The sequence below is a fragment of the Oncorhynchus clarkii genome, chromosome 24 (assembly GCF_045791955.1).
Source record: "Oncorhynchus clarkii lewisi isolate Uvic-CL-2024 chromosome 24, UVic_Ocla_1.0, whole genome shotgun sequence".
In the NCBI taxonomy this organism is placed as follows: domain Eukaryota; kingdom Metazoa; phylum Chordata; class Actinopteri; order Salmoniformes; family Salmonidae; genus Oncorhynchus; species Oncorhynchus clarkii.
In genome coordinates, this window is record NC_092170.1 from 20,360,754 (window position 1) to 20,373,509 (window position 12,756).

The 12,756-nt window shown below is 41.9% G+C and overlaps 1 protein-coding gene across 3 annotated transcripts in view; it reads left to right on the forward strand.

The window, feature by feature from the left end:
* LOC139382859 (2-(3-amino-3-carboxypropyl)histidine synthase subunit 1-like) overlaps positions 1-12,756 on the forward strand; it is a 109,330-nt gene that overhangs the window by 37,962 nt on the left and 58,612 nt on the right. For all 3 annotated transcript variants that reach the window (XM_071127098.1, XM_071127099.1, XM_071127100.1), the window contains exon 4: positions 3,677-3,798. In XM_071127098.1, the coding sequence (XP_070983199.1) occupies positions 3,677-3,798 (122 nt within the window). The remainder of the gene's footprint in view (positions 1-3,676; positions 3,799-12,756) is intronic.

Genomic DNA, 12,756 nt, shown 5'->3' on the forward strand with positions numbered 1-12,756 from the left:
ACCACAGACCACTTCTCAGTTCCTATGCTTCCTGGCCGATGTTTTGGTCACTTTTGAATGCTGGTGGTGCTTTCACTCTAGTGGTAGCATGAGACGGAGTCTACAACCCACACAAGTGGCTCAGGTAGTGCAGCTCATCCAGGATGGCACATCAATGCGAGCTGTGGCAAGAAGGTTTGCTGTGTCTGTCAGCGTAGTGTCCAGAGCATGGAGACGCTACCAGGAGACAGGCCAGTACATCAGGAGACGTGGAGGAGGCCGTAGGAGGGCAACAACCCAGCAGCAGGACCGCTACCTCCGCCTTTGTGCAAGGAGGAGCAGGAGGAGCACTGCCAGAGCCCTGCAAAATGACCCCCAGCAGGCCACAAATGTGCATGTGTCTGCTCAAACGGTCAGAAACAGACTCCATGAGGGTGGTATGAGGGCCCGACATCCAGGGGGGTTGTGCTTACAGCCCAACACCGTGCAGGACGTTTGGCATTTGCCAGAGGACACCAAGATTGGCAAATTTGCCACTGGCGCCCTGTGCTCTTCACAGATGAAAGCAGGTTCACACTGAGCACATGTGACAGAGTCTGGAGACGCCGTGGAGAACGTTCTGCTGCCTGCAACATCCTCCAGCATGACCGGTTTGGCGGTGGGTCAGTCATGGTGTGGGGTGGCATTTCTTTGGGGGGCCGCACAGCCCTCCATGTGCTCGACAGATGTAGCCTGACTGCCATTAGGTACCGAGATGAGATCCTCAGACCCCTTGTGAGCCCATATGCTGGTGCGGTTGGCCCTGGGTTCCTCCTAATGCAAGACAATGCTAAACCTCATGTGGCTGGAGTGTGTCTGTAGTTCCTGCAAGAGGAAGGCATTGATGCTATGGACTGGCCCGCCCGTTCCCCAGACCTGAATCCAATTGAGCACATCTGGGACATCATGTCTCGCTCCATGCCACGTTGCACCACAGACTGTCCAGGAGTTGACGGATGCTTTAGTCCAGGTCTGGGAGGAGATCCCTCAGGAGACCATCCGCCACCTCATCAGGAGCATGCCCAGGCGTTGTAGGGAGGTCATACAGGTAGTGGAGGCGACACACACTACTGAGCCTCATTTTGACTTGTTTTAAGGACATTACATCAAAGTTGGATCAGCCTGTAGTGTGGTTTTCCACTTTAATTTTGAGTGTGACTCCAAATCCAGACCTCCATGGGTTGATAAATTTGATTTCCATTGATAATTTTTGTGTGATTTTGTTGTCAGCACATTCAACTATGTAAAGAAAAAAGTATTTAATAAGAATATTTCATTCATTCAGATCTAGGATGTGTTGTTTTAGTGTTCCTTTATATTTTTGAGCAGTGTATATATATATATATATATATATATATATATATATATATATATATATATATATATATATATATATATATATATATATATATATATATTTATACCTTTTATTTAACTAGGCAAGTCAGTTAAGAACACATTCTTATTTTCAATGACAGCCTAGGAACTGTGGGTTAACTGCATTGTTCAGGGGCAGAATGACAGATTTTCACCTTGTCAGCTCAGGGGTTCCAATCTTACAACCGCACAGCTAACTAGTCCAACGCTCTAACCATTGCACTGCACAAGTAATCTGCCTGTTACGCAAATGCAGTGGAAGCCATGGTAAATTGCTAGCTAGCATTAAACTTGTGTTATAAAAAACAATCAATCACAATAACTAGTTATAACTACTAATCCAGTTTAGCAGGCAATATTAACCAGGTGAAATTGTGTCATTCCTCTTGCGTTCATTGCACGCAGAGTCAGGGTATATGCAACAGTTTGGGCTGCCAGGCTCATTGCGAACTAATTTGCCAGAATTTTACGAAATTATGACATACATTGAAGGTTGTGCAATGTAACAAGAATATTTAGACTTATGGATGCCACCCGTTAGATAAAATACCGAACGGTTCCGTATTTCACTGAAATAATAAACGTTTTGTTTTCGAAATGATAGTTTCCGGATTCGATCATATTAATGACCAAAGGCTCGTATTTCTGTGTGTTATTATGTTATAATTAAAGTCTGATTTGATAGAGCAGTCTGACTGAGCAGCAGCAGGCCCGTAATCATTCATTCAAACTGCACTTTTGTGCGTTTTGCCAGCAGCTCTTCGCAAGCACAGCGCTGTTTATGACTTCAACCCTATCAGCCTAATGACTAATGACTGGTGTAACTGATGTGAAATGGCTAGCTAGTTAGCTGGGTGTGCGCTAATACTGTCACTCGCTTTTATTATTCCCCTTGCGCTGCAAGGGCCGCCGCTTTTGTGGAGCGATGTGTAACGATGCTTTGAGTGTGGCTGTTGTCGATGTGTTCCTGGTTCGAGCCCAGGTAGGGGCGAGGAGGGGACGGAAGCTATACTGTTACACTGACAATACTATAGTGTCTATAAGAACATCCAATAGTCAAAGGTATATGAAATACAAATGGTATAGAGAGAAATAGTCCTATAAATACTATATTAACTACAACCTAAAACCTCTTACCTTGGAATATTGAAGTCTCATGTTAAAAGGAACCACCAACTTTCATGTGTTCTCATGTTCTGAGCAAGGAACTTAAACGTTAGCTTTTTTACATGGCACATATTTTACATGGCACATATTTTACATGGCACACATTTTACATGGCACACATTCTACATGGCACACATTTTACATGGCACATATTTTACATGGCACACATTTTTACATGGCACACATTTTACATGGCACACATTTTACATGGCACATATTTTACATGGAACATATTTTACATGGCACATATTTTACATGGCACACATTTTTACATGGCACATATTACTTTCTTCTCCAACACTTTGTTTTTGCATTATTTAAACCAAATTGAACATGTTTCATTATTTGAGGCTAAATTGATTTTATTGATGTTTTATATTAAGTTAAAATAAGTGTTAATTCAGTATTGTTGTAATTGTCATTATTACAAATAAAAAATTAAAAAAGAAATTGGCCGATTTAATCGGAATTTTTCTTTTTTGGTCCTCCAATAATCGGTATCGGTATCGGCGTTGAAAAAAATCCTAATTGGTCGACCTCTAGTTCAGGGACCACCAATGTTTGGCATGTCAATTATAAAGGGATGGAAAAGCAATATCTGAGTGGTATGACTCATATGAGTCGCTCCTAGTCCCTCTACTTGACTTGTCCCACTCAGAAGCAGCCAGTAAGTACATGGTAACATGCTGAGACTGGGGATTGATCTACTTAATGACTTGTCCTAGTCAGAGACAGCCAGTACATGGTAACATGCTGAGACTGGGGATTGATCTACTTAATGACTTGTCCTAGTCAGAGACAGCCAGTGCATGGTGAGACTGGGGATTGATATACTTAATGACTTATCCTAGTCAGAGACAGCCCGTACATGGTAACATGCTGAGACTGGGGATTGAGCCTGCTGACCCTAGCCAGGTGGGGTATCACTCGCCATGGTAACCATCGGGAGAGGGGGAGGTCAGTGAGGCTAATAGACTGAGCTGTGTGTGTTGAATGACGGGGACAGTTCAGTTTGTGCTCATGTACGGTTAGAGGAGTGGTTTTCATCATGGTGTGTGTGTGTGTGTGTGTGTGTGTGTGTGTGTGTGTGTGTGTGTGTGTGTGACTGTCCCAGGTTCACAGAGGCAGACACCATTGTGATGGGTGATGTGACGTACGGAGCCTGCTGCGTGGACGACTTCACGGCTCGGGCCCTGGGGGCAGACTTCATGGTGCACTACGGCCACAGCTGCCTCAGTGAGTCTCGCTCTCTCTCAGACAGACAGACAGACAGACAGACAGACAGACAGACAGACATACAGACAGACAGAAACAAACACACAGACAGACAGAAACAAACACACACACAGACAGACAGAAACAAACACACACACAGACAGACAGAAACAAACACACACAGAGACAGACACAAACACACACACAGACAGACAGAAACAAACACACACACAGACAGACAGAAACACACACACACAGACAGAAACAAACACACACAAACATACACACAGACAGACAGAAACACACACACACACACACACACACACACACACACACACACACACACACACAGAAACAAACAAACACACACACACACACACACACACACGACTCACAGACACAAGGCATCTACTCATTAGTAATCGAATCCCATCCCTAAAGCATACGCAAACATAAATGCACACTCCAGGGTTTCCGTTAGCCGGCTTTTGCCCCCCCCCAAAATGAAAAGCTGTTAAATGACCTGGGGGAAAAAAACACCATTGCTTAATAATGCTTATTATTCATTGATGGAAATACATTTGACTGTCAGGCTTATCAGTCTATAGGTTAATTAGCAGAATTAAATTGGCCTGTGTGTATTTTCGTTAGTCATGTATCTTATTTATCCAACACAATTATCACAGCACACAGAGACTATGTTGAGCTGGATTTCTCCTGCAGATCCTCAGCTGGTTGCTGCCGGAGTAAATATGTTTTTATAAACCCATTCATTACACAACAAATGTTTTATTTGTATTTATTTTTTCTCCCCTTTTCTCCCCGATTTCGTGTTATCCAATTGGTAGTTTGGTCTTGTCAGTCTTGTCCCATCGCTGCAACTCCCGTACGGACTTGGGAGAGGCGAAAGTTGAGAGCCGTGCGTTCTCCAAAACACAACACAATCCAGCCAAGGTGCACTGCTTCTTGACACAATGCCCGCTTAACCCGGAAGCCAGCTGCACCAATGTGTCGGAGGAAGCACCTGGCCTGCCACAGGAGTCGCTTGAGCGCGATGGGACAATAACATCCCTGCCGGCCAAACACTCCCCTAACCTGGATGACGCTGGGCCAATCGTGTTTGAAACCTAAATGTTTATTTCATATTATGGAGGCATGTCTTTTACCCTGTTTCAAAGTAGGCAAAATCCCACCATTGAAACATGGATGCAATTCAAAACGTTTTTGTTTCTCAAAATAATTGTCACGTAGTTAATCATAAAATTCTGAATTAAAATGATAAAAAATATCAAAGTTAAGTCAACTAATGCAAAATCAACAGCCTCTGCCATATGGACACATTGATACACTGTGATCCATTAGCGCCTAAAGAAATGAGCGCATGAAACTCATAGCCTATAGGCCAATGCAGCAGTAGGCCTATAACTTCCATTGTGTTGGAACATTTGTCTGAAAACACTTAAATAGATAATCTTTATGTATCAGTACATTTTATTTAAAACAATTGAAGGAGAAGTCCTGACAACACTTCCACTTCCACATTGAGGATGGGAGATTATTGGAAAGATTTATCAACTAGTTTACTGTGAGGATCTATACCTTTAATATATTACATTTGCTCTGGATGGGAAAAAAACAACACTTTCCTTAATTTCCATGCAGCAGACCAGGTACTTACTTCTATGAGTGTTCAGGTGCGCTTGCTCCCTCAACATTATCAGGACAGAGAAACCAGACTCATGCTTATTGCTCACATGGAGCACTCTGAACAATGAAAAAATGGACAAATCTCGTAAATGACGCTTATGAAATAAACCATAGCTTTTTTCTCAAAAATGTAGCAGGTTGTGAACTCTCCAAATAACGTTTCCACTCCAAGAATGAGAACGGTAAATGACTGTAATTACTACATGCATTAACAGAAATGAATGTAAACTAATGATGCAGATTAACGGTATATATTCTACTGGTGACATACAGTACCAGTCACAGGTTTGGACACACCTAGTCATTCAAGGGTTTTTCTTTATTTGTACTATTTTCTACATTGTAGAAAATTAGTGAAGACATCACAACTATGAAATAACACATATGGAATCATGTTGTAACCAAAAAAGTGTTAAACAAATGAAAACATATTTTATATTTGAGATTCTTCAAAGTAGCCACCCTTTATCTTGATGACAGCTTTGTATACTTGTCACCTGGAATGAATTTCAATTAACTTCTCTAGGGTTCGGGGCCATCATTGGGAATTTTGGATGAAAAGCATGCCCAAATTAAACTGCCTGCTACTCTGCCATAAAATCTAGAATATGCATATAATTAGTAGATTTGGATAGAAAACACTCTGACGTTTCTAAAACTGTTTGAATGATGTCTGTGAGTATAACAGACCTCATATGGCAGGCAAAAACCTGGAAAAAAATCCAACCATGAAGTGGGAAATCTGAGGTTTGTGATTTTTCGTGTGGGGTCATGTTGCACTTCCTAAGGCTTCCACAAGATGTCAACAGTCTTTAGAACCTTTTTTGATGCTCTACTGTGATGTGGGAGCGAATGAGAGGGGAATGAGTCAGAGGTCTGCCAGCAGCCACGAGCTCAGTCTCGTTCCCGTTCCATTGCTTTTCTAAAGACAAAGGAATTCTCTGGTTGCAATACTATTGAAGATTTATGTTAAAAACATCCTAAAGATTGATTCTATACATCGTTTGACATGTTTCTATGGACTGTAATGGAGCTTTTGGACTTTGTCTGCTCGTGCGTCATGAAGTTGGATTACTGGGCTGAACGCGCTAACAACAATTTGGACATAAATTATGGACATTATCGAACAAAACAAACCTTTATTGTGGAACTGGGATTCCTGGGAGTGCATTCTGATGAAGATCATCAAAGGTAAGTGAATATTTATAATGCTATTTCTGACTTCTGTTGACTCCAACCTGGCGGATATCAATTTGGCTTGATTTGTCGTCAGAGCACCGTACTCAGATTATTGCATGGTTTGCTTTTACCTTAAAGTTTTTTTTAAATCTGACACAGCGGTTGCATTAAGGAGAAGTATCTCTTTAATTCTGTGAATAACAGTTATACCGTTTATCAATGTTTATTATGAGTATTTCTGTAAATTGATGTGGCTCTCTGCAAAATCACAGTATGTTTTGGAAATACTGAACATAACGCGTCAATGTAAACTCCAGTTTATGGATATAAATATGAACTTTACCAAACAAAACATACATGTATTGTGTAACATGAAGTCCTATGAGTGTCATCTGATGAAGGTCATCAAAGGTTAGTGATTCCTTTGATCTATATTTCTGCTTTTTGTGACTCCTATCTTTGGCTGGAAAAATGGCTGTGTTTTTTTGACTTGGCTATGACCTAACATATGTTGTGCTTTCGCTGTAAAGCATTTTTGAAATCGGACATGATGGGTAGATTAACAAGATGTTTATCTTTAATTTGCTATATTGGACTTGTTAATGTGTGAAAGTTACATATTTCAAAATATGGAATGTTGTCCGCTAGCGGAACGCCTGCCCTAGAAAGGTTAACGGGTGTGCCTTGTTAAAAGTTAATTTGTGGAATTTCTTTCCTTAATGCATTTGTGCCAATCAGTTGTGTTGTGACAAGGTAGGGTTGGTATATAGAAGATAGGCCTATTTGGCAAAAGAACAGCTCAAATAATCAAAGAGAAATGACAGTCCATCATTATTTGAAGACATGAAGGTCAGTCAATCTGGAAAATGTCAAGATCTTTGAAAGTTTCTTCAAGTGCATACACAAAAACCAACAAGCGCTATAATGAAACTGTCTCTCATGAGGACCGCCACAGGAATGGAAGAACAAAAGTTACCTCAGCTGCAGAGGATCAGTTCATTGGTGTTACCAGCCCAAATAAATGCTTCACAGAGTTCAAGTAACAGACACATCTGAACATCAACCTTTCAGAGGAGACTGCATGGTCGAATTGTTGCAAAGAAACCACTACTAAAGGTCACCAATAAGAAGAAGAGACTTGCTTGGGCCAAGAAACACAAGCAATGGACATTAGACTGGTGGAAATCTGTCCTTTTGGCCTGAAGAGTACAAATGTGATATTTTTGGTTCCAACTGCCATGTCTTTGTGAGACGCAGAGTAGGTGAACGGATGATCTCTGCGTGTGTGGTTCCCACCGTGAAGCATGGAGGAGTTGGTGTGGGGGTGCTTTGCTGGTGACATTGTCAGTAATTTATTTAGAATTCATGGCACACTTAACCAGCATGGCTACCACAGTACTCTGCAGCGATCATCGCGTTTTCACTTAGTGGGGCTGTCATTTGTTTTTCAACAGGACAATGACCCAAAACACCTCCATGCTGTGTAAGGGCTATTTGACCAATAAGGGGAGTGATGGGATGCTACATCAGATGACCTGGCCTCCACAATCACCTGACCTCAACCCAATTGAGATGGTTTGTGATGATTTAGACAGCAGAGTGAAGGAAAGCAGCCAACAAGTGTTCAGCATATGTGTGAACTCCTTCAAGACTGTTGGACAAGCATTTCAGGTGACGCTGGTTGAGAGAATGCCAAGTGTGCAAAGCCGTCATCAAAGGAAAGGGTGGCTACTTTGAAGAGTCTCAAATATATTTAGTTTTGTCGAACACTTTTTTCCTTACAACATGATTCAATATATGTTATTTCATCATTTTGATGTCATCACTATTATTCTACAATGTACAAAATAGTAAAAATAAAGAAAAACCCTTGAAATGAGTAGGTGTGTCAACTTTTGACTGGTACTGTGTATGTGTGTATGGTATGGTATGGTATGGTGTGTGCACAGTTGAAGTCGGAAGTTTACATACACCTTAGCCAAATACATTTAAACTCAGTTTTTAACAAATTCTTGACATTTAATCTTAGTACACATTCCCTGTCTTAGGTCAGTTAGGGTGACCACTTATTTTAAGAATGTTAAATGTCAGAATAATAGTAGAGAGAATGATTTATTTCAGCTTTTATTTATTTCATCACATTCCCAGTGGGTCAGAAGTTTACACACACTCAATTAGTATTTGGTAGCATTGCCTTTAAATAGTTTAACTTGGGTCCAACATTTCAGGTAGCCTTCCACAAGCTTCCCACAATAAGTTGGGTGAATTTTGACCCATTCCTCCTGACAGAGCTGGTGTAACTGAGTCAGATTTGTAGGCCTCCTTGCTCGCATGCACTTTTTCAGTTCTGCCCACAAATGTTCTATAGGATTGAGGTCAGGGCTTTGTGATGGCCACTCCAATACCTTGACTTTGTTGTCCTTAAGCTATATTGCCACAACTTTGGAAGTGTGCTTGGGGTCATTGACCATTTAGAATACCCATTTGTGACCAAGCTTTAACTTCCTGACTCTGATGTCTCGAGATGTTGCTTCAATATATCCACATCATTTTCATCCCTCATGAGGCCATCTATTTTGTGAGGTGCACTGGTCCCTCCTGCAGCCAAGCACCCCCACGGTGCCACCACCGTGCTTCAAGGGTTGGGATGGTCTTCTTCGGCTTGCCAGCATCCCCCTTTTTCCTCCAAACATAACAGTCATTATGACCAAACAGTTCTATTTTTGTTTCATCAGACCAAAGGACATTTCTCCAAAAGTGCAATCCTTGTCCCCATATGCAGTTGCAAACCATAGTCTGGCTTTTTTATGGCTGTTTTGGAGCAGTGGCTTCTTCCTTGCTGAGCGTCCTTTCAGGTTATGTCGATATAGGACTCGTTTTACTGTGGATATAGATACATTGTACATGTTTTTCCTCCAGCATCTTTACAAGGTCCTTTGCTGTTGTTCTGGGATTGATTTGCACTTTTTGCACCAAAGTAGGTTAATCTCCAGGAGACAGAATGCGTTTCCTTCCTGGATTGTGTGCTCCCATGGTGTTTAAACTTGTTGTTTGTACAGATAAACGTGGTACCTTCAGGTGTTTGGAAATTGCTCCCATGGATGAACCAGACTTGTGGAGGTCTACAATTGGTCTTGGCTGATTTCTTTTGATTTTCCTATGACGTCAAGCAAAGAGACACTGAGTTTGAAGGTAGGCCTTGAAATACATCCACAGGAGCACCTCCAATTGACTCAAATTATATAAATTAGCCTATCAGAAGCTTCTAAAGTCATCACATAATTTTCTGGAATTTTCCAAGCTGTTTAAAGGCACAGTCAACTTAGTGTACAGTATGTAAACTTCTGACCCACTGGAATTGTGATACACTGAATTATAAGTGTAATAATCTGTCTAAACAATTGTTGGAAAAATTACTTGTCATGCACAGAGTAGATGTCCTAACCGACTTGCCAAAACTATAGTTTGTTAACAAGACATTTGTGGAGTGGTTGAAAAACGAGTTTTAATGACTCCGACCTAAGTTTATGTTAACTTCCGACTTCAACTGTATGTAAATAAGTTATTTTTGTTATTTAAAAAAAAATATATATATATATATATATATATTAGCAAAAAAAATCTCTATATTTTTATTTTTTTATGTTTGAAAATGCAATTTCTTTGGCTGCTTCATTACATGAGTTTTGTGTTCTGTTAAGATGCATTATCATCATCTACATGTGACTTCTGTCCTTCTGAGCACTGGAATAGAAACTCTGACACACACACACACACACACACACACACACACACACATACTCAGGGCATAAGTATGATAGACAGACACCATAAAACAGCAAGATCAATACCAGCAGCACATACAGAATGTAGGTTTTGTACTATAAGTGCCTGACTCTGGGTAGTGCTCAATAGCTCAGTATGTGTGCTTAGCTGCAGCTTTGTAAGGCCTGTCAGACCTTTAGAGGCTGGACAGCAGCACATTTACTCAGACGATCAATGGAAAACATGCATTAGGGCTGTCCTTTGAAAAGCCTGTTCAGATCTTAAGGACCCTTCATTCCCTGTGCTGCTCTCATCCTGTCTGCAGCACAATATAGCAGGAAATGCTGAATCGATATTTGTGAAATCTCCTTGGCAGAACGAGTTGAACAAGGCTCACTCCCAAATACCACACCTGACCACAAGAATATTAATCCAATACACCAGCTGACTGCTTTAACAAACCAACAAGCAAACAATACATACTCTCTAACCAACCAACAGACACACAACACCCACTCTCTGTGTTCTGCACTCACATACAAGGGAATATGTCTAGAAGGCCAGCATCCCACAATCGCCTCTTCACTGTTGACGTTGAGGGTACTATTTAATGAAGCTGCCAGTTGAGGACTTGTGAGGCGTCTGTTTCGCAAACTAGACACTCTAATATACTTGTCCTTTTGCTCAGTTGTGTACCGGGGCTTCCCACTCCTCTTTTTATTCTGGTTAGAGACAATTTGCGTGAAGTACACAGCGTTGTATGAGATCTTCAGTTTCTTGGCAATTTCTCGCATGGAATAGCCTTCATTTCTCAGAAAAAGAATAGACCGACAAGTTTAAGAAGAAAGATCTGGGGGATCACGTGACCCTTGAACGAGATGGCCGCATGAACTAAGAGCTCCGCACAAGTAGTTTCCAATTCCTAATCTTACCTCCACTCCAAGTTCACACTCATTTAGCTTTAGCAAGAAAAAGTCATGGCGGCTACAAAAGGCGACACTACAGGTGACATTTTTACCCGGACTCGAGTATTAGCGACGGAAAAAGCCTCCAAGAAGAAGCTAGCTTCAGAAAAAACTAGCGCCATTAGCCAGGAGCAAGAGAACCCGCTCCGCCACGAGGCACAATGAATGCCAACCTCACACTCTGTCGAAGACATCCTTTCTGAGTTGAGATCCCAACGTACAGAACTAAACACTAAATTAGATGCCATTAATTCTCAGCTCAGTGCGATAGGGGGCAAGGTGACAATCCTGGAAAACGCTTTGCCTGACATCAACAACAAGATAAACGCGGGGCGCCTGGACGAGGCAGAGGGGCGAATCCTATCCATGGAAAACTTATTGACAGATGCCATGGAAACAATAGCATATGCTAAAAAGAAAATCGAGCATCTGGAAGAGAAAACAGAGGACCTGGAAAACAGGGGGCGAAGGAATAATTGTGTTCTATTCAATCTGGGCGAAAAAGAAGAGGGAAACATGCCACTGATCCGCTACCTGCAAGACAAACTTCCCGAGTGGCTCCAGCTCCCCACCGACAGGCCCATAGAACTCGAGAGAGCTCACCGAGCACTGAGGCCCCCACCAGCAGCCGGACAACCACCGCGCCCAATCACCATACGTTTCCTGAGATTCACCGACAAGGAACGAGTCCTACAGGCGGCGAAAAACAACACCATCACAGTGGGAAACACCAAACTCGCTTTACACCAGGACCTGTCAGCTGGAATACGCCGAAAGCGCCGAGAATTTGACGAAGTGAAGAAATACTCCATTGACCGAGGCATCTTCAGGGGATTCAAATACCCAAACGAGCTCAGGATTCTTCACCAAGGAGCCTTGCGACACTTCAAAACTCCCGAAGAGGCAAAACGTTTTTTGAAAGACAATCCTGGCCAATGAGAAACAGACCAATGACTAAATGCGATTAATGCCATTACTAAAGGAGGTAAGACGACATATAGCCGATATCCAGAGATCCACCCCCTAAATGTCATTATAGCCGTCCAATTTATATTTATTGTCCTTTAACTGAGAGGGGTGGGCTGTATAGCCTAACCTAGGCCTACTAATGTTTCAGCCTACTTTTATTTCCCTGTTTTTTGTTGTTGTTGCTATTATTACCTGGGGTTCCCTATGTCCCTTGGGGAGGTATATGTAGGCTGGGCTATTGATTTTTATTTTTCTCCCCTCTTTTACTGTGGTCTGGACGAGGGCAACTGTGTTATTTACTCAATGCGGGGTGGAGAGGATGAGGCATTTATTTGGTGGGGAGAGGGAGACGTTGTGCGTTGCTAACTGTTCCCGGTTTTTGTTTTATTCGGAA